General features: G+C 38.1%; 1 protein-coding gene across 3 annotated transcripts in view; it reads left to right on the top strand.

The window, feature by feature from the left end:
• Positions 1-25,166, top strand: part of LOC136245624 (uncharacterized) — an 80,576-nt gene that overhangs the window by 16,147 nt on the left and 39,263 nt on the right. For all 3 annotated transcript variants that reach the window (XM_066037117.1, XM_066037127.1, XM_066037135.1), the window contains exons 3-5: positions 290-331; positions 19,643-19,942; positions 24,241-24,975. In XM_066037117.1, coding sequence (XP_065893189.1) covers positions 290-331; positions 19,643-19,942; positions 24,241-24,975 — 1,077 coding nt within the window. The remainder of the gene's footprint in view (positions 1-289; positions 332-19,642; positions 19,943-24,240; positions 24,976-25,166) is intronic.

Genomic DNA, 25,166 nt, shown 5'->3' on the forward strand with positions numbered 1-25,166 from the left:
TAAATTCCAATTAAAAATAATTAAATAACATTTATCTACAAAAGTACAAATGTATAAGTGCATTGTGCCTGAAAGATAAGTTTTCCAGATTTAGGTCATGGTTATGTACTTTTCTGTTTTAATAAATAGTCTGCATACTTTACAGTACACGCATTACTGTATCTAAAAATGCATAACAATACATGTTTCAGATGCATATTGTACATACGTGTGTATTGTGAGGTGGGTGTGTCTGTCTGTTTGCATAAATACACACATTTAATTTTAATGTTTTGTTTCATTTATGTAGGCGAAGGTTTTGATGAAACAGTACCTGCAAAAAAAAAGAAAGGTATGTGTATTATAGTACATGATGGGTTCAGCTTCTGGCTGTCTCTTTATATGAGGTTTCAATGTGAAGAGCTTGGGCTGTTCTACATAATAATGTGCTTATTATGCGTTAGTATTTATATAAATTGCTGAGCTCTTATTTTGAATGATTGCATGCCACAACATATTATGTGACTAAATCTTCAAGAAAATCCCTCATGTTAGCACAATCCTAAATTTACAGTAGCAGACAATAAACACAATTGATGGAATAGTTACAAAATTAAAAATAAATTATAATTCTTTGACCATCTGTTTTCACAATGAAGGATACTAATACTAGCTATTTAAAAAAATATTAAAAGGAAGTAGGGGTTGATGTGATGCACATGCTTTAAAAAAGTAAGGAAAATAAAATGAAAATGAAATGAAAATGATCCACACAATTGCAACTAAATGTAAGAAAACAAGTCTAACAAGATTAGATGGCTAATTGCTAAAACAAGACACATTTTAAATCCTACGTTTGGCTAATTTGTTATAGTTAGTTCCACTTCAAGATGTTAGCCAAAAGTAGGCTTTACAATGTGTCTTATTTTAGCAAGTAGCATAAGCAATCAATTATCGGCCAGGTTGTATGCCAACCTACAGGATTCTCGCTTAGAACAAGATATGCACGAACTTTTCACACCCAGTGATAGGCAATTTAATACTCTAGGTGTCCACAACATACCAGCTCCCCAGGTACTGGCGTTCTTCAGTAGCATCTGGCCAAAGACAGTAGTGTATGGCATTAATTATCGACCGTCGACGTCATTTATCATTCACTCATTAACTTGTGTACAGTACATCGATTATTGTCCAGTTTGAGGTGTTTCACTTGGCATTCCCACACATTGAAATTATTCCTGACAATGCTCAGTAGTAAAATGCACTACAGTCTTCTTACAAGTTTACACTCGACGGAACGACTCAGTGCTTTTCATTGTGGGTTTGAGTTTTATAAGAGACATGCAGTCATGTGCCAACTAGCACCAAGGCATGGCAAAGCAGTTTATAGCTATATCTAATGTGTCTCATTGTCTGATTTTGAATAAGATGATTATGATTATTGAAAGCTCAATTGGAAGACAACAGCTACAAGAGAAGCTCTGATAATAATAAGGTTAGTGATGAGTCTAGTGAATGTCTGGACATTGAAAAATTGTGAAGTATCTGCAGGTCTGCAGTGAGGCTGAGGTTAATATCAAACTAGCAAAATATTTCAAAAAGATCAAGATTCTCTAATACAACAGTCAAACAGTCATCACATGCAACAGAGAGAATGAGAACCATCAAATGTTTACCCCAGAAAGCTAATATGCTCTTGGCATGGCGGTGCAAATGCAAGTTGCATAATGTTATACTGAGTAGTTGCTGTCCTTTGAATACCATGAGAACCATCAAATGTTTACCCCAGAAGGCTAATATGTTCTTGGCATGGCGGTGCAAATGCAAGTTGCATAATGTTATACTGAGTAGTTGCTGTCCTTTGAATACCACTCAGAAAATCTATCATTTTTGTCAATAATTCTTTGCATACAAAACTACAAAGATATTAGACAATAAAATGTCTATTACCACCGTGTAAAGAAGGAGTTGACAATGAAGGCTTATTGGGTGGTATTGCACTTGAGATCTGGGCACAACCAACAACTTTGACTGAAGAACTGGTTGATGGTCTACTAGCTGGTGGCATGATCATAATTATATGGTACGACTGCTGTTAAAAATGATTCAAAATAGATGTTCTTAGTTGTTGAAATGACTGACTTCATAAAATCTACATCATGCTTGGTTCGCTGAACAAATGGCTCTTGTAGAGACGACCATACAACAGAATCACCACTATAAACAGGTCACATGCATTTGTGTTTGCAGTTGATAAAAGTATGAATTAGATTTCGACAGGCATATGTTTCTATCTCGCTCCACCACAAAGCAGAATGCAGTTACCATTCTGCAAGCCTCGGAAATGGACATCTATTCACATGAGAATGGACGCTTACCTCTAAACATCCTTGACTATCCTCAATTAAGTTGGATTTGATATAATTGCATCAAGACTAGCTGCTAGCCACAGCTACAATGAACCTACTACAAGTCCACACTTTTGAACTTCAACAGCTACCCCATGCTTGACCTGCTTGTTTTTCTGCTTTTCAGAACTGCATTATGCTTTTTTTTTTATTTTGTGTTTATCTAAATAAGAGTGTTCTTCATATGATAGAACATGAATGTAAAGTGTCACTTCAATTTCAACATACAAAAATTAGCATTTGCGATGTGCTCCAGAGTTTGTAGACATTTCACAGCAAGGGATCTTGGGGCACATCTATACTCCCTACAAGTAGACCATCAACCATTTTTTCAATACTACCTGTTAAAGTTGCTGAAGTAATTGGTAGTCCTGCCCAGATCTCAAGTACATTATCGCCCAAGAAGCCATCATTGTCAACTCCTCCAAACAGTGGTAAGGAAACTGGAATACTCACAGCATCTGATGACGTCCAAATTGCAGCAACTAACAAAGTAAACTTGCAGTGTTTAGATTTTGTCCTGCAACATTTACATGTGAAACACGTAGTCAAGGGAAATGGTAGCTACTTTTACCATGCCATTTCTCATCAAGCTAGACTTATTCCCAGTATTTCTCAAAGTGACGAGAAAATCAGTTCTCAGCTAAGAAACCTAGCTTTACACATGATGTGGGACCATCCAGATGTTTGTACAGAAACTGACATGTCATTTTTGCAGTTGGTAGAGAAGAGACAAGTCATTCTCAATCATGACAGTTGGGGAGGTGACCTAGGTAACCGTTTGATTGCTATAGGACTGCAAAGAGGTATTATTGCTGTTACTGCTTTATGTGATGGTTCTACGTATGCCTGAAGATATTTTTCTCAGCAATCACCAATGCCCAAAATGAAAGGAAGTGTTTTTATTCCATTGACAACTGAACATCTTTGTAGTCAGTGGAAGTTATGGAAGTCTGCACCACTGCTAATAAATTACAATGGCCTCATTGACAACCATTATGACTCTACCTCTCACTTTAATTAACTGTAGTACAATTCAAATACATAATAATTATAGCTTTACTTGATTGTGATTGTATATTTTAATGAAGTACTTTTAATTAAATCACTTTACACTACTGTACAAAACGCATTATGCTACTAAAGGTGGATCAAAGTTTGTAAGCATACAGCACACATAAATTACTTGATTTATACAATTATCATGTCCCACATTGCAGCAGGTAATACATGTTGTAAAATGTGAAAATTCTTTACTCTTCCTATTGCTCTTTCTACATGCACCCTTAATTGTGCATCTTCTTGGTTAACACTACATCCTCACATGGAATTTGGCGATCCGATTTCAAAAGAGGGAGTACATTTACATGTACTCATAGGGGTGCTAATATATCTTGTATAAAAAGCCTTAATCTGCCGTGATTTCATCACCAGCATCTAACTTCTCCAGCAGCCCACTGACTTCCACCAGCCTTTTATCTGATATTGATCCTCCATAACATTTGGACACAAAAGATATGGCTCCACTAAGAGTTATACCCAAAAGTACTTTTACAGTGTTCTTATTTTTGTAGTTTGATAATGTGCTTGACTGGGACAAAAATGATGAGGGTCGTTCAATGGCAAACTCAGTCGCATCGATGATCACATGAGTGTTTGGATAGTTACGCTTGAAAATAACTGGCATATACAGTGCTTCTTGACAATATGCCAAGGCAGGAAATGTTCAGTAGCTTTAAAACTGTGATACATAAGGTTTATACAAGTTGTTGCTATGCAAGACACTGTTGATTGAGACACTCCAAATCTTACAACTAAATCTGTTTCATATAGGCCAAGACAGAGTCACACAAGGGTGATAAATAGCTGCCTAGTAAGTGAAGTTTATAGCCTGGGCCATGTTTGATATCACCACAAACTTCCTTGCACCTCCTCCTATCTCATTGTCTCATAACTTTAGCATCAGTTTCAAGAACCTGTTCATAAAAAGTAATGAGTGTTACATAATCTGAGAACCCAATATAAAACTTCACCTAGTCATCTTTCTCTTTTATGTTGTCAAAGCGAAACAGAGAATTTGTAGCAGTTCTTTTTGCAGTTGTTTGACTTGTAATTTTAATCATTCTGCTTCATGGTGAGTGACAGTCCTCTAGATGCACCTTATCACTGATGTTCCAACTTCCTAGTAGTGTATAACAAGTCTGAGTAATAATAGGAAACCTCAGTAACTTTTGAGTGGAGTACATTGCTACCTACATTTGATTTAGAATCATTGTGTTCCCAGGAGTGGTCCATAAGTCTGAAATATTCATGTCTCTGAAACAGTCTATTAAAATAGCATAAAGAAAATTTTTTAAAACTACACTAATTGAACAGCCACTACTCTAATAGAGCAGTCATTTCAGTAGTTCAGTTAACTGAGAATCCGGATAAGTGGGGTCTGGATAACTGAGGTTCCACTGTACCTCCCTTTGGTAACACAGTCTGCCACTACTTTGTTAAAAGCATCAAAAGCATCTGAAGCATCATCCATACCTACATCTGATTCAGAGTCATTGTGTTCTCCTGCGGCATGCTCATTAAATTCTAGACTAGATGACACCTTCGTTAAAGTGATGTTGAAATGCTTTACTGGTCCACTGAAAAACTGAAGGCACAGAATTTGGCGTAAGGCGACGTCTGGCATTGGGTTTATTTGAGGTAGGAAAATAATCATCCATTGTGAAGTGCTCTGAACAAATTTTTGTATACTCATTTATCACAAACTTATCACCAAGGTCTCTTTTAATTTTGATAATCCACTTCTTCACTTTATTTTTATCTTTAGGAAAAGAATGAAATGACACCTTTGAAAGCCCAAGTAGCTCTGTTTGTGTTGAGCAGATGAATGTGTGTACAACAGTACACAACAATAATTTCCTCACCAAGTTGTCTCTTTAAGCTGATAAGAACCACTAGGTTTGAGCAGTTTGTTTCGGTTCTGTGAATCTAAACCTAATCCATAAAATCTTAAACCTACTGCATATAGCCCAACATACCTGTTTTTTGTAATTTCCTAGCAAGTTCAATTCAGCATCATTCGAATCGCATAAAGATAAACCAGAGAAGGGCAAATCCAATGAAAATTAAGCCAAAATGATGTTCTTGATGAGTGGTCATTGTCACGAAAAATGGGTATTTGCTCATCACAGAGAAAATCACCGTTAAAAAGACAAAAAATTACTTGTGGGTATTCACTATAACAACCTATAACTTTACCAGAATCCAAATGGCTGCCATCATGGTCTTGGAGTATAAAAAACGGAACGTCATTTGTGGCCATAGACTTTAATGCTCAGAAATGTTAAAGTCCCCTACTATATGTGCCGTTTTTATTTGATGATGTTATTGTGGATGAACCTCATACAGAACACTTTTACTTGTATGGCGAATATAGAACACTTTTTTGCTTTGATCCTCCCATGCGAAGATAAAATGAACAAGGAGATATCTTAAATGATGTATGGAACATTCTAGTGGATTAAAACCCAGATCATAAATATGTTATCATGAGGTTACACACTTACATGTGTTGACACTATAGCTAGTCCAGATGAGTGTTAGTGTAGCCAAGGTGTAGGTTATCAAACCTTGTACTGAGTTCAGGTGGTACCCAGCTTCCCTAGATGATGTCGATAGCAAACCACTGATAAGGTCATATTAAGCTTCACAAAGTATAATTAGGGGGCTATCAAGCACAGTTCACACCTCAACTGAAATAACTTTGCATGGCAGACTTAAATGAAAAGGTGTATTTTATTTTCCATAAATTAAAGATGACCTGTACAGTAACTTACTAACTGCACTTTATGAAATTTCAAAGCCTAAATAAAGTGCAGTTATGGCAGCAATAAAAAAAAACAGGTGCATGTGATTTGTTGTCAACAACTCCCAAGACACCAACATACTACTGGAACTTAGTATTCAGCAATTTAGTCTACAAAAAAATGACTGAGGTTTCCTATTATTACTCAGACTTGTTATACAATACTAGGAAGCTGGAACATCAGTGATAAGGTGCATCTAGAGTACTGTCACTTACCTGAACTAGTGTCAACATGTGCAAGTGCACAACTGCCATATTAATAGCTGCTATGTTTCACTAAAATATTTTGCATAAATAATTAAGGTAGCTACATGGGCCGATCAAAGACTGCCAGCAGTGATACAAATCAATTATAAAGCTTACATGTGGTTGTAACATAGCTAGGTACAGTGGAACCTCAGTTATCCGAATCCCTTGGGACCAGGGGTGGTCCATAAGTCTGAAAAATTCATATCTCTGAAACAGTCTTAATAACCTTAAAATAGCATAAAGAAAAAATAAAACTACCCTAATAGAACAGTCACTACTCTAATAGAGCAATCATTTCCTTAGTTCAGTTAACCAAGAATTCAGATAAGTGAAGTCCGGATAACTGAAGTTCCACGGTACCTCCCTTTGGCCACACAGTCCGCCAAAAGAAACCATAATCTACATCACTACAGGAAACAACAATACCAGGCTATAATATGTCAAGGTGATGTAATATTCTGTGATATAGGTGACTGAAATTAACAAAACCAGGTTTCGACGCACAAAGCTTTGTTAGGAGATATGACGATTTTAAATAATCATTGTGTAATAACTTCCCAGTGCCTACAGCTGTGCAAACAAAATTTGCACCAATTATTCATCTATTTACTAGTTATCACTGAGTGGGTGTATAAATTTCGGATACCCAAAATTTTCCCTGTTTTGGACAGCTTTTTTCGAGTGGGTAATAATATCACAGGTAGTAGTAATAGGGGTGGAGGGTGGGTGGTGGTGAGTGGGCTTAATATAGGGGTGTAAAATGAAGTAAGAAAATGAATGGAATCCAGAGGCCAAGTTTGGGTTCTCCATGGCCCTGCATGGCTCTCAAATCACTCCAAATTGACTGAGAACACTATTGGCGAGCTCTCTGTGAAGTCCCAGCTCACTACACACCATTATCACAAAGTCATGGCCATTTAATGGCACCAATCTCCCACTCGTGGCTTTGACAGGGTCAGAAGAAAGCTGCTACAGAAACCAGACTTGCCAGTCCTGAAAGAAGTACAGTGTGGAATATGATAGTGTATTAGACCAGCAATCCATTTCTGGTAAAAACGTAAGTTTGATTTTGTGTGTGTGGAAGCCTGGTTATATGAAATCTGGTCACATATATCTAATCCAAAGCATTGTAGCCAAGCTGTTTTGGATTAGATATCACTTCTTTTGTATTTATATACACCAAATCCGTTTTATTGCTGGCTCTATTAGGGTGGCTGTTCTATTAGAATATCTCAATCTCGCTTTTGCTGTACGTAGTTGGCTTGCGAATCATAATTAGGTGATTTGCAATCCGATTCTTCTATACTACTGCAAGGACTTTCTATGATGAAGAATGATGATTATTCCAGTTAAATACCGATTTTCAGATCATTGCTCTAAGCATTTTGCCTGGTAGGTGTGAAAACCAATATTTTTCATTCATCAAACTCAATCGCGTAATTGTGACACAGGTTGGGTTTTGTGTCGTATCTCGATGGCATTGATCTGGATTCCTTTCAAACCACAAAAAGGCACTCCATGGTCCACAAAAAGGCACTCCTATGATGGTTGCTCCATCGGCATAGCAAGTTTTTCCAGTTCATTCCTTCAAGGGGTTTACCCTATGGGCCTGACATTGAGAATTTCTATCTTATTTTATGCGAATAATTTTTTCCAGTCTGAATAGAATAATTTTACAAAACAAACACGTTAAACAAATACAAAATAAAATAAACACATCAAACAGATGAATCAAGCTGAAACTCTGCCAAGCGCAGTTCGATCAACAGAGGTAGTGGAGTGCTCCACAAATCTCAAGGCCCTACTGCCCCGGATAGCAAAGATGGCTGAACAGAGTAAAAAAAATGGGATGGAACATCACATCAGTGAAAGTGTCTTAGTATAGGGTGTGCCATATTTCTTAGAGAGTAAATCAGCTAAGTGGCTATAGGATATAGTTACCTCCCTACCAAGTCCACCAAATTTAGAAAAAAACAAGAGGGTAAGTGAACCACACTCCACACTGTGAACCCTATCACCATATTCCCACTTCTTCTCTAAATCATGCCTTCGAAAAAACAATGCAGGCTGAGTCTTAACTCTTAAGGTAGCTTGGTGCGTTGGGGTAAAAAACCTTTATATGTGACTGGATTTTGGGAAAACGATCCAAATCGCACATTAGAAGTTTCGAGATAAACGGTTTTAAAGAATTGAAGCCAGCATAACTCTCCAAGGATAGCAAGCACGCGTATGAAATTTACACAAAAGATGCATCAATCTGTTACCTTTCAAGCCACTTCCAGTACTTGTAGCTGCTTGTACAGTTTCCCGCCAAATAAGATAGAAAATCTGAGCAGTTGGACGAGCGAAGTAGTATCACGAGTGCTCACAAAGGGGTGGAGGCTGGGGGGTGGCGGGGAGGGCAAAAGATAGGCCTCAAAATGGAGGCAGACCACGATTGGAGTCCAGACACGAGATTAGAGGGCTGTGCTGGCTCCTTAGTGGCTGATGTGTAGCAAAATCTACAGAGAACACGTCTGGCCAACATTATAAGGCTGTCCACCAGTAAACCACTGATTCTTGCCAAGCCAGGTCCTTCACAAGGCCTGAAACCGCCATTTGGGCACTCCACACCACCCAGAAAAGACGTCTATTAAAACCAGCCTCGTGTAGTTTGAGTAGTTCTGAGGGTCAAAACTTGTAGTACGATTGTGTAGCTATCCACTGGTGGTGTTAGTTTGATTTTTCCTGATGTGCGATTTGGTTCGGTTCTGTAAAATCTGGTCACATATCAAAAAATACACCCTGGCGTCTACCCCAAAACTAAGTTGAATGAACGTCTCCACAGGCTTCATCATTACAAATAGCAGAAACAGGAACAATAGTCTCTCTATTAAGAGGTAACAAAGGTGGTTCCACTGCAACTTTATAACAGTCCTCTTGTAACCATCCAGCTGTCAAGTCACAAAATTTGAATAAAGGTAAGGACTCCATGGCACCAAACCATAGCATTATGTACACTGAATGAGTGCCACAAACACAGTGACTGGAGACATCATACAATTACCAGCCAAATCTAAGACTTGAAGCATCCCGAAGCTCCTGTTTATTTAAGTAGAATTCCTGTTCCTGAATAGGAAGAGCTGTCAGCCACAGGAAAGAACACTTCATACTATTCAAACCAATGATCCTCTGCAGCAAGGGGTCCAGACGAGACTTGACAGAGTCAGCAACACAAGACAGATGTTGTTTAACCCGGCGAATATCAGATTTAGCAGATTGGTTATTTATTAAGGATACAGAAGTTATTGGATTGTTGCTCTATCAGGAAAGCAAGGAAGCACTGATCCGCTGTCACAGTGATACATGTATGTGTTTCCCTGAGTTTTGTGTTTCCTGCACACATATCACTAACTGGCTAGTGATTTACAAGTCGCAGTGATATATGAGACCCAGTCTGAGAAAATCGGTCTTATTGCCCATGTCAGCAGATTCGATTTTTCACCCAGGACACAAGGCTACATGAATAAACTATCTAATTCCACAAGCAAAATCACTAGACTTGAGTGGTCTGGTTTTACTGGCTGCTTTTCCCAAGCCCAGTGGCGATCCATATGTGCAGTGTGGAGCCTTAATGGAGTTCTGGTCAGCCTGGGAATGACTGTATGCGGCTGTACAGCTCTGTGGTGTTGAATAAGTATCTCTGCTGTGAATTTCCTTTCATTGTAGCCCATTTTGAGACCTCAATAGCTCAATACTTGGCCTAATTCATCCCTACGCCTTCCTTTTCAATTTTTCAATACAATCTTTTGGTACACATAACTTCAACCATTGGTGAGCTACAACACACTAAATACTTAAAACCGGTATTTCTCAATACGTTTAAATAGGCGATAAGCCCGGTTTTCCCAGCCTGGGTCACATATGTTTCCCCGGGTATTATGTTCTCCAGGCAAGGCATTCCCCACACACATATATATATCTCTAGGGATGCATGTTTCCCTGCACTATATTCTACTACTAGTAGTTAGTACTGTGATTCATGGACAGCAGCAGTATAATATATATTACATGTTTTATAGTAGCAGCAGTAGCTAGCTAGTCGTAGTATCAGCAGCAGAAAAGCATATAAATGTGGATGCTAGACGTGGTAGCTATAAACTAAACTGAGGGTAACATATATCACTAGTGCCTTTGTCAGGGAAACACACATCCCTAGGGATATGTGTGCTGGGAAACATGATACCGCGGAAAAACACATCACTGTGACACCACCTAGAAACAGAATGTTGAACATCAGAATACTTTGTGGGTCTTATAATACGTTCATACCTCCCAGACAACATGGTAAGGAGAGGAGTTCCCTCCAGGCTCTAATTCCAAGCAAGGATTCCTACCAGACATTGCAGGAATCAGAAATTGATGAATAAAAGCCTCCAGAGGCCAAAACAGATGACTAATAGATTGAGCAGTTCGCATCAAAAAAAATCCTGGTGCTGATGAAACCCAGAATGGAATGGAACGGAATGGAATCAATCGGGGTGTGCACCAAGTTTAAAAATCGTTTTAAACAGATTGTGCACTGTTTCCAACTGTCACACAATAACTAGAATTTCACTAGAATTAGTTTGTTTCTGTTTATAGGCATGCTAGTAATCATTTACTCCGAGTTTTATTAAATGCCTGCCACGTGGCAACAGAGGCTCCAACACTCACACCCTAGGCGTGACTCTCATGATTTGGCCTTCAATCTCACGCTCTCATGCCCAACATTTGTGTTCTCATGCCTACAAGTAATCCTCACTCCCCAAATTTTCTTCGGAATTTTCCAGTGCTGAAGGTTGCGGCGTGCACCACATTATCTATATAATTAATGCTTCAGCAGTCACGTGACTCTCCTTCAAACTTTCGCTTGGCCGTCTTACTGTAGTTCTCAATGGTGGTTCGGGTTGACTGATTCCTTTTAGACAATGACTGAGAGTGCAAGCAGTGTATTGGAACTTTGAAAGTTCACTGGGAATCCAGGTGGGATATAAATTTTGAAGTTCAGTGATTCCGTTTATTTTTATTCCCCGGGGTTTTGTTGCTGCAAGATAGGTACAACCTGTGTGGACATGATTAGAAGCTAGGTAGCTGTTGAACTGGCAAGACATCTCATAGACACAGAAGATTATTATTGAAGTGTGTACTCCAGCGGATCACGTAGATGTCATGGAAATTGTGTTGTAATGTACAGTAGCTAGCACACACACCTTGCAGTTAATCAAGACACACGGTAGTGTGTCGTGCGGCCCAAGAAGCCGGCGTGCCACCTGTGAGTATATTAACAGGAAGAAAGAAAATGCAATTTTCACACCTATGTAGCTCTGTGATCCCTTATCCGATTGGAACCAAAATTGCTAGAGAGGTGCCGGCCAGCAAGGGGAGTCTACACACCAAATTTGAAGAAAATCGCTCCAGCCATTTCCGAGATACGAGCAAACAAATTTTCGTTTTAAATTCTTCATTTTTTCTTCTCCTTCTTCATTTCGCAAAATCCGCCATAAAACACGAATGCGTACTTGGATCGGGCTGAAATTTGGCACACTTAAAGGGCTCATTAAGGCGGATCTCTGTCAGGGGCGTAGCTAGCCAGAAGGTAATGGAGGGGCAGGCATGCCCCCCACGAAATACTCAAAATCATTCATGATTGCAAAAAAAAGGCTAATGACCCAATGGTGGGCTAGCCAACATACGGTGTTGTATTATTACAGCTTACACAACTAGCTACGTAACTATTTCAGTACTGACTGCTTCCATGCAATCATAGATCCATGATGCAATCGAGGTAGCTATATTCGTCGAGCATCATTGCACGTGCCACAACTGTACTCCAACAAATTCATCCACAGTCCGGTAGAGCTAATACTTTAGTGCAAATACAACGTTAGCCACAGCCTGTGCTGCAGTCCTAGCACACTGCTGACAGGATGACGTATTCACTCACTTCACTCCGAGTCGGCGAAATTCAAATGCCATGTATTGCACGAAATCCCACCTGTCTTGCTAGCAGAACTTGTAAGCTTGACTGATCCACCTGACTGACAAGTAAAAACAGACTGCACTGCCGTACGTACAAAGGTCCAGTGTGATCGACTCGATAAAATAAACTTGGTACATTTATTTAGCTAACACTTTATCACCTCATAGGCTGTACGTTCGTAGCGTCATTTGGTCTCCTTTGTCACTAGTGAGTTGTGACTCCTGCCGCGGAGAAGCGGGTCACTCTTTTTAGATTCAAAAATGTTCTATCACGCGAGTAATCTAGGCTAAATATAGAAGTATGTCTCTAATATTTTCGTTCGATGGATTCACAAGCGAGCTGAATTTTGTGTGTGTGCATTCACTAGCAACCCCTGGTGATACCGCGTAGCTAGTACTGTACATAATTTACAGTCATTTTCGTGTCAGTTTAATACTGGTAAACTTGTGACGAAGGTTTAAAAAAAATCATTTAGTGATGGGGGGGCAAATGCCCCCCCTTGCCCCCCTTTAGCTACACCTCTGATCTCTGTACCAACCTTAGTAGGAATCCGATGAACATTCACGGAGTTATGACCGATTGTTTGCGTAAAATAAGGTCGAAGGTCTGTCACGCCTACAGGGTAAACTCCTTTGAGGAATTAGTTGAAAATTGCTATGTAGATGGAGCAACCATCGTAGGAGTGCCTTTTTGTGGTTTGAAAGGAATCGGGATAAAGACCATAGAGATATGACACAAAACCCGACCTGTGTCAAAATTACGCGATCGATTTTTATGAATAAAAAAACTACTAGTTTTCGTGTCTATCAGGCAAACCGCTTAGAGCAATGAGCTGAAAATCAGTATGTAGCTGGAATACTGATCATAGAAACTCCTTGCAGTAGTACAGAAGAATCGGATTACAAACCACTGAGTTGTGATTCGAAAGACAACTACGTGCAGCAAATGCGAGATCGAGATACTCTAATAGAACAGTCACCCTAATAAAGTATTCAGCTGCATTTATAATTTACTCAATTATATTACATTGCAAGTTATTCTGTAGGGAATTCAACTACAAACAAGTCACGCTGTAGTCAGATCAGCCAGAAGAAGGTACCTAATAGAGAGTTCAGCTACAAAGAAACCATCATGTAGAGAGTTCAGCTCAAACAAATTGCCCTGTAGAGAGATCAGCTAGAAGAAGTTACCTTGTAGAGAGTTCAGTTACAAAGAAACAATCATGCAAAGAGTTCAGCTGCAAACAAAACACCCAGAAGAAAGTTCCGCTATGAACAGACCACACTGTAGAGAGTTCAGTTAGAAACAAGTCATCTTTTAGAGAGATCAGCTAGAAGAAGTCACATTGTAGAGAGTTCAGCTACAAAGAAACTACCATGTAGAGAGTTCAGCTGCAAACAATCACCTGTAGAGAATTCAGCTAGAAACAAGTCACCCTGTAGAGAGATCAGCTAGAAACAAGTCACCCTGTAGAGAGTTCAGCTAGAAGAAGTCACATTGTAGAGAGTTCAGCTACAATGAAACTCCCATGTAGAGAGTTCAGCTGCAAACAAATCACCCTGTAGAGAACACAGCTACAAACAAATATGCCCTGTAAAAATATCAGCTAGAAGAAGTTACCATGTAGAGAGTTCAGCTACAAAGAAACCACCATGTAGAGAGTTCAGCTGCAAACAAATCACCTGTAGAGAGTTCAGCTAGAAACAAGTCACCCTGTAGAGAGATCAGCTAGAAACAAGTCACCCTGTAGAGAGTTCAACTAGAAGAAGTCACATTGTAGAGAGTTCAGCTACAAAGAAACTACCATGCAGAGAGTTCAGCTGCAAACAAATCACCTTGTAGAAAGTTCAGCTATGAACAGATCACCCTGTAGAGAGATCAGCTAGAAACAAGTCACCCTGTATAAAGTTCAGCTAGAAGAAGTTACCTTTTAGAGAGTTCAGCTACAAAGAAACCACCATGTAGAGAGTTCAGCTGCAAACAAATCACCCAGTAGAAAGTTCAGCTATGAATAGATCACCCTGTTGAGAGTTCAGTTAGAAACAAGTCATCCTGTAGAGAGATCACCTAGAAGTATCACCTTGTAGAGAATTCAGCTACAAACAAGTCATCCTGTAGAGAGATCAGCTATAAGAAGTTACCTTGTAGAGAGTTCAGCTACAAAGAAACCACCATGTAGAGAGTTCAGCTGCAAACAAATCACCCAGTGGAAAGTTCAGCTATGAACAGATCACCCTTTTGAGAGTTCAGTTAGAAATAAGTCATCCTGTAAAGAGATCACCTAGAAGTATCACCTTGTAGAAAGTTCAGCTACAAACAAATCTGTAGGGATTTCAGCTGCAAACAAATCACCCTGTAGAGAGTTCAGCTACAAAGAAATCATCATGTAGAGAGTTCAGCTGCAAACAAATCATCCTGTAGAGAGTTCAGCTATGAAAAGATCACCCTGTAGAGAGTTCAGCTATAAGAAGTCACCTTTTAGAGAGTTCAGCTACAAAGCAACCACCATGTAGAGAGTTCAGCTGCAAACACATCACCCTGTAGAGAATTCAGCTACAAACAAATCCCCTGTAGAGAGACCAGCTAGAAACAAGTCACCCTGTAGACAGATCAGCTAGAAGAAGTTACCTTGTAGAGAGTTCAGCTGCAAACAAATCACCCTGTAGAGAATTCAACTACAAACAGATAACTCTGCAGAGAGTTCAGCTAGAGCCAAGTCACCCTGTAGAGAGAATCCTATAAAGAGTTCATCTACGTACAAGCAGATCACCCTGTAGAGAGTTCAGCTACATTTCAAGCCACCCAGTAGAGAGATCAGCTGTAAATTATCCTGTGGGGATTAATTGACATGTAATAAATATATGCAAGAGTTCATAATATAATGAACTCTTGATATATGCATTATATATATAATTTGTACATTTACTGATAAAATCAGAATGAGTTAAAGTATTTATAAAATCTGCTTCATCTTTTTCTTTTTCCTGTGGTAAAGAAAAATATATAGGTTAAAAAGCCCCAAAGCTGGCCATAGGCTGGCTTTGGGGTATACAAATACAAAAAGAAGTGAAATCTAATGAAAAACAGCCAAGCTGTAAAAAAAGGAGTGCGGCCCTTGAAAAGGCAAGGTGGCGGCCAAGAAATGGCTGTGATGGTAGGTTAATGGTAAAAATTTTAATAACAACAATTCAGGTGAATTTGGTGCCGCTTGGTCTTGGCACAAAATTCACCTGAATTGTCGCTATTAAAATTTTTACCATTAACCTACCATCACAGCCATTTCTTGACCGCCACCTTGGATTTCACATCTTTTTTCATTATAGCCTTTTCAAGGGCCGCACTCCTTTTTTTACAGCTTGATTAGATAATATTTTACACTAGTAGCTAGTAATACACAACTTCTCAATGGTGTAACTGTATGTGTAAACACTTTCAAATATAACTAGCACAAGGAAGCCATACTATTATAATGTCATGACATCCTGAAGTGCTGGTTATAATATAACTATTGAATTGCATGTGTGCAGCTGAAGGACTGCATCTCCATTGTTCACCTTTGTCAAAAGTCTCACTCCCAAGAGAGATCCAAGGTTGGAGCCTCTGTGGCAAGTTGTGTCTAAAAATCCAACCAGTTTAGTTTAATCCTGATGTAGAAGTACTTTCTTACTATTCTAAAAGGTAAGTTCCTGTAGTATTTTTATGTTGTAGTGGTATTCAAGCCTTTTTAGTAAAAGTGTTGCTCGTTTTCTAAAGCGACTATAATTCTACCAGTTTTGGCAGCAATTTACAAGAGTTAGCTAACTGCAGTATGTTATATTAACAGTGCTTACAGAAAGATAGTTTAGCAGCTTAGTTAAACGATCGTTGTTCAGCTTAGACAATTGTACAACACGTTATTGCAGTGGGCATTAAATAAAACCATCCAGCAAATAAGTTTTAGCGTGTCTATAAGCAGAAGCAAACAAATTCTAGCACAATTATAGTTATTGTGTGACAGTTCATGGGCGTAGGAACAGGGGGGGCCACAGGGGCCAGGGCCCCCCTAGTCTGTGGCCATGGATAGATAGAACAGGCCAGGGCCCCTCCAGTTTGCAGCAGGAATAATTTTTACAGTAATGCACCATGTGACACGTAATAATTATAGATCATTGGCCTACTTGGACGCTGATAAGCTATGTTCCTTTCTGACTGATTAAAATGTTGGTCCTGAAATAATATTAGAGGCATTTAAAGTGATAATAAGCTATGTACACCTCATGTGTAATTCGTGTTAGAAAATGCTTTATGCTGTAAAATTTAGGCTTGCGCGATTGTGTCGGGTTTTCACAGATCCGGTCACATATGATAGAATGTAAATGGAGCAGTGTCACTTCAATTGCAACATACAAATAATAGCAATAACTTGAAATTGGGATGTGCTCCTGAATTAGTAGACATATTATAAGGGTCTGGGAGAGTATTTATAGTCCCTCAGAAGCTATAGACATTTTATTGTCTCAACACTGACCTTATTATCCCCAGAGCTTCTATTGTATTGTCTTCCAATTGAGCTTCCAACAATCATAATCATCATCACATTTTATTCAAAATCAGATGATGAAACATGTTATAAAATTTAATGACTGAAGCTCAGCTTAATTGCTTTTCCATGCCTTGGTACTAGTTGGCACATGACTGCACGTGTCCTATAAAACTCACAATGAAAAGCACTCATTCCATAGACTTGCGTCGATTATGCCGGCATAATTTTTAGCCTAATAGGAATGAAAACATAAAGCATAATGCTGGCATACTAGAGTATAATTCAGAGCATAATGGACATATTTCTACCATCATACGTATAACTACTGCTACAGTATAACAGTCACAAAGTCAAGAGCTAATCTGTTATGGATGGTGAAATGACTCCTGACAATGAGTAGAAAAATACACTATGGTTTCTTACTACGAGTTTATTGCTCTTGAGGACTCTAAAAACTCAATAATGCAGGTTTTAGCAGCTTTAGGAAAGTAGCCATAGCGGGGTCCCAGACATAGTATGTGCTTCCACCACTGAAAAAGGGACTGTAAATTGCCAGCAGCATGGAATAATCAGCATACCAAACTTTCGGCTGGCAATGTCAAAGGACTTGAATCAATGGAGTTACAGCCAAGGCATAAATGACCATGGCAAGAAGGTCACCCTGTGTGGTGCCCTCAGTAGAAAGCTGTCCTTCACCAGTAATAAAGAGTCTGATGGGTGCACCATATTCTTTTATTAAGTGTTTATAATATGGTGCTAAAGGATGGACACAAAGAATGTTAATGTTGTGAAGAGCAGTTTGCATTGCCGATTAATTCTGTTAAAAGTATTATCAGCATCAATGTGGAGGACAGCTTTAGTGTCTTCCTTCTCAAATAAATTCTTCATGGCATGGATGGCAGGTTCAACACCAACATCCTGCCTTGCACAGGTCTGCAGAGCACCAGCAGCAAGCTGAATATCATTACCAATGATGTAAAGAATGGCCTTGGCAAGGATTCTTCTAGGCACATCTCCAATTCCTATTGAGCGCACATCAGGTTTCTTATCTAGAGGGATTAGTCGACAAGCAACAAAAGCCATTAATTCAGAGGGTCAACAGAAGACACATGCAAACGATAAACAACTGCAGCTAGAGAATTACATAATGTCGCTGAGGCATTTGCGAAAGATGAACACATTGTATGCCAAGAGTGGCATCAACCCCAGAAAGACTGGCCGCACCTTGAGTTTGAAGAGCAGCTAGCTTATTCAAATCTTCTTAAGACTACCAAACAACACTGGATCAAGCAATGGAGCTCTGACACTGTCAAGCTGTCAGGTTCAAGAAGTGAATCGGCATAAGCAGCCTGAGCAGATGGATATTTATGAGATAAAATACCCTGTACTGACTTGAAAATAGAACTACCACAACTGTTGACACCACATGGTACCTGGGAATCTAGTGATACAACGTCACCCTTTGCTGACTGTCAAAGAAGTTTAACTGCTGCCTACACTTTACCCATTAACATGAGATGATCAAAATGATGAGCAGCAATTCGGGATTTAGACTCTGCACTATTTGACACAGGAAAATGATCCTGAATACATTTTCCCTCCTGTAGTAAGCTGGCTATGTCACCCTGCTGCCAGAGAGCAAGGTGACGTTCCAAACAAACTTTGTATTCCTTGGATTTACTTTTAACACGTGGCATCTGAAGTAGCAGGACCTGAAGGACAGAGCAAGCTGTAACCACAATGAAATGAATGGATGGATCATCGCCAAAAGCTTGATATAGTTTAGCTAATTCCAGCACAAAATTAGTACCAGATTTAACAGATGGTACCTAAAAATGTTTTGCTGCCTATGAACCACCTCCTCTTATGCACCTATGATCAGTAAACTACTTTTACCATCACATTCCCCCAAACAAAATTTACACATGGTTCACTTATGCTAGGCACAGTTACAGCAGGCAGAGAAGAAATGTCAATGGTCCAGTATATACCAACAACATCCCCCTGAGAGATGATATTTGAAAGTAACAATTAGTCATAACTTTGGGATTCTTTATCAGATTCCCACCAAACTTGGTACTAGGATTCGCTTTAATGAGTGCTTCAAGTGTACCAAGGTTCAGCTTGATCGGAATATGCATTTTATAGCAGGTTTTGCAAAGTATGCGAAATGAAGAAGTTAGTAGAAAAAAGCGAAGAAAGAAAATTGAAACTGGCTGCTCGTATCTCAGTAATGGATGGAGCAATTTTCTTAAAATTTCATATGCAGACTCTCCTACCACACAGACACTTCCTTAGCAAATTATGGTTCCAATCGGATAAGAGATCACAGAGCTACATATTCATGAAAATAACGTTTTCTTTCTCTCTACTATACTCATGGTGTTGTGCGCCGGATTCTTTGGCCAGGATGTAGTAAAATGTATAGCTACTATGTTTGATGTGATGTCAATCAAAAAGTAACCATACAGGTAGTCACAGTTTCCTAGAAACCTTCCAAAACACATAATGCATGTACTCTTAGTACAGTACCATTTTATATACTAACATATCATGTATAGAAATCATATTTTTTTTCTTTGCGTTAGTCAATTATTTTTCTATGATTATGATCATAGATAGTCAACAGATGTTTGAGGTCTTCACTGACTACTATGACACTTTGGTTAACATTTTACCAGTACATGACATTATCTCAGAACTAGCCACTGCTGGAATTGTAACACACTGTGAAGTGCCAAAAATCAATAATTTTGACACATCTTTAGATAAGGCTGAATATGTGCTGACCAAGATAGGAAAAGCATTAGAGAAAGGCATCAATGAGTCATTTATTGCACTCCTACCAATAATAGAAAAATGTGGATGTGATGCTGCTCAAGTTGTAGGGAAGATCAAACAAAAGTTGTGCATAGATGGTATGACATACTATGAAAGGCATTGAATGCATCAAACTCATACAATAATATTATTTACAGTGGAACCTCAATTATCCAGACCCCTCCAGATTCTCAGTTAATCGAACTACAAAAATGACTGCTCTATTAGAGTAGTGACTATTCTATTAGGGTAATTGATAATACAATTTTTTTTAAATGTTCTTTATGCTATTATAAGATTATTTATACACAGTTTCAGTGATACAGACTTTTCAGACTAATGTACCACCCCTGGTTTCAAGAGTTTCAGATAACTGAGGTTCCACCATACTTATTAAGTTGTACTATGCTGCATAACAATTTTATGTGTGCTCATACTGCTGAAATTACTTTTGTGGGCATATTAACACACCACTTGTTGGTGCAATATTAGATTGCAATACTTGTTATGAAATATCATATGCACACTGTTTACTTATGACATCATGCGTCTCGTCATGTCCCGTTTTGTATTATACATTCTCTTTTCATACATAATAATAATTATTATTCTGCATGTGCAAACTAGTGAACATAGACCACTTAATTGGTAATCGATAAGCTTTATAATAGCTAACCCCAAAGTTTCATGGAATTGTGCTCACATTTTTATTACAATTGTATTCAGAATTTCTTCAAGGAGTTGACATTACATTTTTATTAGTCACAAACTGTTACATTATTCATAGAATTCTGACAAATTTATGTAATATTTCTTTACTGTTATAATCGTATTATTCACCTATAATGCTGTTCTATTGTTACAAATATAAAGAAAATAAAGAATTTTAAGTTCTATTAGAGATGATTGAAATAACAGTAGGGCAACAAGGGAGATCATCTACACCTGCAGATATACTAGTGGACATTTAATCCCTCATTCAGCATGGGGATTAAATGTCCACTAGTATATCTGCAGGTGTAGGCAATCTCCTTTGTTTCCCTACTTTCTTCTATGAACCCTATTCCAACTTAATTCTTAATGTTACCTTTTTGTTTACTTTTTTGTAACATTATTTTGACTGGTGAACCTGCACATATGAAAGGAAGATGACAGAGGTAATATTTTCAACTGAATGCACACCCCAACTATCAATTAAAAGGTGAAGTGGCCATTGCGCTTTGCTTTCAACTATAGTTCTCCTTACCATAAACTTCCAAAACATCCAGATCATGCTTTTAAAAACTTTCCCATACAGCAATCCCTCAACACTCTGTGCACCTGTTTAAGTTTTTTCATGAATAAAACCATTGGCACACACTGATATAATGGCACAAACATATTTGATGCTCCAATGAAAAATTATGACACACATGTAGAGGTGTTGAGGTTATGCTAAAATAGCACTGTAATTTTATGCACATTAATATGTAACTGGGCCTGCAAAAATAGGGCATGTGGGCACATGATTTTTGCCTGCTTTCTCACATTTCAGTTACTCATAACTTTTTACACCATAATGTTATGGCAATGACATTTTTGGCACTTATTAAGCATTTGATTGGCTTTATGATGCAAGTTACAGAATGCAGATATTCTGTTTCAATCCTGAGATATAATCTGTAGTGTGACGGAGTGTAGTTTGTGCCCACATTCCCGGTTTTTGCAGGCCGGTCACATATTAAGTCTGTTCCTAGAATGCAATGATAAACTCTGCATGTATGTGGGAGTTGTTATCGTTTTAACATTTTCACATAATCATTTTTAAAATTCATATCAAAGCAGCAATCAAAAAACCCTCCATAACGTTTAACTTTACTACATGTGAACATATTAATGTGGGCTGTCTTAAACTGTTATAGGCTTGTTATTTTTGTTGCAAACAACAGGTTTATTTACAGTGTTATATACCTACACATCTTTGCAATTATCAGAAAATTCAAAATGTAAACTGATTTAGATTTCCTGAGAATTTTATGATGATAGCACCTTGTATCAGTTAGATACAGAAGTTTAAATATTGTGAGTTGGTTTTATAAGTTTCTGCATATTTTCAGCCAGTTTCACAACATTACAAACAAAGAAGAGTAAAAGTGACTTTGCAATCAATTCAGTCAACATGAAAAATACAGAAGATTCGTGTGCCCCAACTATCAATTACTAACTCGAAAGTAAAGTGGTGATTACTCTTTGCTTTCAGTTATTTTCAGCCCATTACACAGCATTTAAAACATAGAACAATAAGAGAAGCATATCTGCAACCAATCCAGTCTCCATGGAAAAATATGGATGATTTCTGTTAATGTATAAGGAAGTCATTGTCCAGGGCAAAGGTAAGTACATGATGCAAGCATTTTATGTACTGCAGTATGCCAAAGGGCACCTGTTGGGCTGAATCAATATCAAACAGTGAAAAAATCAAGCCTGTAGCCTTAGCTGTTAGAATTATATTTGCAATTGTCTGAAGGCATCAGACAGGCAGTTAGTCATTCAGCAGAAAATTATATTTAATGCTTTTTTTAATATTCAGGTATATTCAACAGCCAATTCTGGCAGGTTTTGATAAACCTGCTTTTTGCCAGTTTTGGCAACATTCGGTATCATATTTTTGCCAATTGTGGCAAAATTAGGCTTATCCCAGATGTTGGTAAATTCAGCATTGTCCATATTTTCCAAATGTAGATCCAACATGTTGCCATTTTGTCACTCTATTGGGTTCCATATTTTGCAGCTTTTGGGTTATTGCCAAAGTTGGAACACCCTTAAAAGCAAAGTCTGGCAATGTAAAGAATTTTATTTTGCCATTGTTGGAAAATTACAAAATGCAACTTCAAAAATAATTGTGAAAACAACAAAATTAATGTAAAAGTTACCAAGCTTCCAAAACTGGCTCTTTAAAGCCCAAATTTGGCAGGACATTTTTTTGTCAAATTTGGCAATAATTTGTAACCCCCATTATTGCCAACATTCACATCATGTATGATCTGAATTATTGCAAAAAAAACTAGAGCAACGTATTTTCCTTGGCAAGCTAATGAGAGTATACACAGCTTTGTTATGGAACCAGTAAGTGCTTCAATTTCTGTCACAAACATCTTACAGTTATTCCAAATTTGAAGGTTTTGGGTTTTACTTTTATAGTGGTGTGTGTAACCATTGATTGTGGGTTTGAGTTTCAATTTTTGGCAAGAAAATAAGATGTTTATAATTATTGTTTTATTGCCAAGTTTGACATCCCTACTTCATGCCAATAATGGAATCTTGGAAATTCTAACTTGCCAATTTTAGAAAATCAAACTTGCTAATTTTGGAAATTATAAACTTACCAACATTAGATATTATGAAACTTTCCAATTTTGGTATTTACAGAACTTGCCCATTTTGGAAATTTTATAAACTTACCAAGTTTGGACTTATGAACTTGCCAATTTCGGTAGCTATAAAAGCTTCCAGTTTTGAAACCCCAAACTTAAATTCAATCCCACAATTAAAAGATGCTTTTGCAACTATAAAGGACATGGAATTTATGCCACTTGGAAATAACATAAACCTGCTAGTGGAACATTTTTGAAGCAGCTCTAAAAGTTGCCAGTTTTGGCAGCTTTGAAATGAAGTTGCCAGTTTTGGCAGCTTTTGAAGTTGCCAGTTTGGCAGCATTACAAGTTGCTAAAAATGGCAAAAAGTAGGTTTACCAAAACCTGCCAACAATGGTTCAGGAACATACCTCAAATATTGTATCAATCTATTGGAAACATTAAACATTTAGGATTGTACTGAAGGCACGTTTGGGCTTGATTATACCTAACCAATACTGCCAAGGCACCAGGATGGTGTTGTGAAGCTGGTTTTTGGATGATACATATAATATAGTTTTGGCCAGAAAAATTCAAACCTCCATGATTCCTAATATACAGTACTACTGTACTGTTTGATTAGATTCGATTTGTGAAAAGGAGTCTTATAGTTTTTCCAATTGCATGCATCTGACAACCCATAACTGGACTTGTGAACATGATATATGTACCAACTTGAAACTTGGTCATCTCACATACCACTATAGCTTGGTGTAATTTTTATAACGACCTATTAAAAAGTCAAGCATTATGAATAGAAATTTGGAAAAGCTATGATACATTTTTTGCAAATCCGGTCACATATAGGCCAACTTCATAGAAATAAAATCTATGAACCAAAGGAGGTCACCAACAGCTGAGTGCATGCTTAATTACTACTTCAGTCATACACAACCTATGCCTATCAATATAGCTAGAGACAATATATTACTCCAGAACTAGTATAATACATAAATGAAAGTTTGTTGGCCAGTTTATTACTGTATGTCACTCTCCAACTGCAGGTGCAACTACCACCTCCAAACAGGAATTTGAGAAGTTGGCTATGGGCGGCATAAACATTGCATTTACTAAACTGCAAACGCAAATGACAGTGGTGTTCAGAAAAGCTGATTATCATTGCGTTAGAAGAGCGTGTTTCACGAATTTACTAAATGGAGCCAAACTGCCTGATGACCTTGTCTCAAAGATGCAAGATGCTAAAGATATAGACGCTATGCTTGATATACTTGCCCTTTCTCCATACTGGAGTTGGATTGATCTTAGATTATTAAAAGTTATGGTTGTTGCATCTAACTCACCACTAGCTACACAACTGTTGGAAAACTACAAGGAAGCCATATTTCCTATAAAACTGGATAAAGTATTGAATGATATTCCAATAAAAACAATTCAAGAACAGCACAGCCAGCACTACAGCAGAGTGGTATCCAAAATAGGGCAGAATATTGATGCAATGACAGTTGGTGATTTGGTACAATATATGTCTCAACTTGAGGTTTTTATGGACATTCAAGGAGCATGTGCATTTGATCACCTTAAAAATGGGTGCTTGGAAATGTACTGGTACATTCCTAACACATCTGTCGACAGAGCATTTTACTCAGCAGTCATCAACCGCCACAAGTTTCATGAAGTGCAACTATTTTATATACAAATTGGAACACATCCTGCAATCACAGATCCATTTTACACAGGAAAACTTTCTTCACTGGAGCTGCCATTGCGTATTTCCTTTAGTATGTATGATAAATTGTGATATGTAGGCTTGAGCCAATTATACGCTTTGAAAACAGCCTGTTGAACTTTTGAGCAGACCTAAAATATCAAGCTAGCCTAGTACACTCAAGCCATGCCCCAGAATAAAGACTATACTTGAGATTTGAGTGCTGTATATCAATATTTTCTGACTGCTCTATTAGAGTATTTC

The sequence above is a fragment of the Dysidea avara genome, chromosome 2, assembly GCF_963678975.1.
Source record: "Dysidea avara chromosome 2, odDysAvar1.4, whole genome shotgun sequence".
Taxonomy (NCBI): Eukaryota; Metazoa; Porifera; class Demospongiae; order Dictyoceratida; family Dysideidae; genus Dysidea; species Dysidea avara.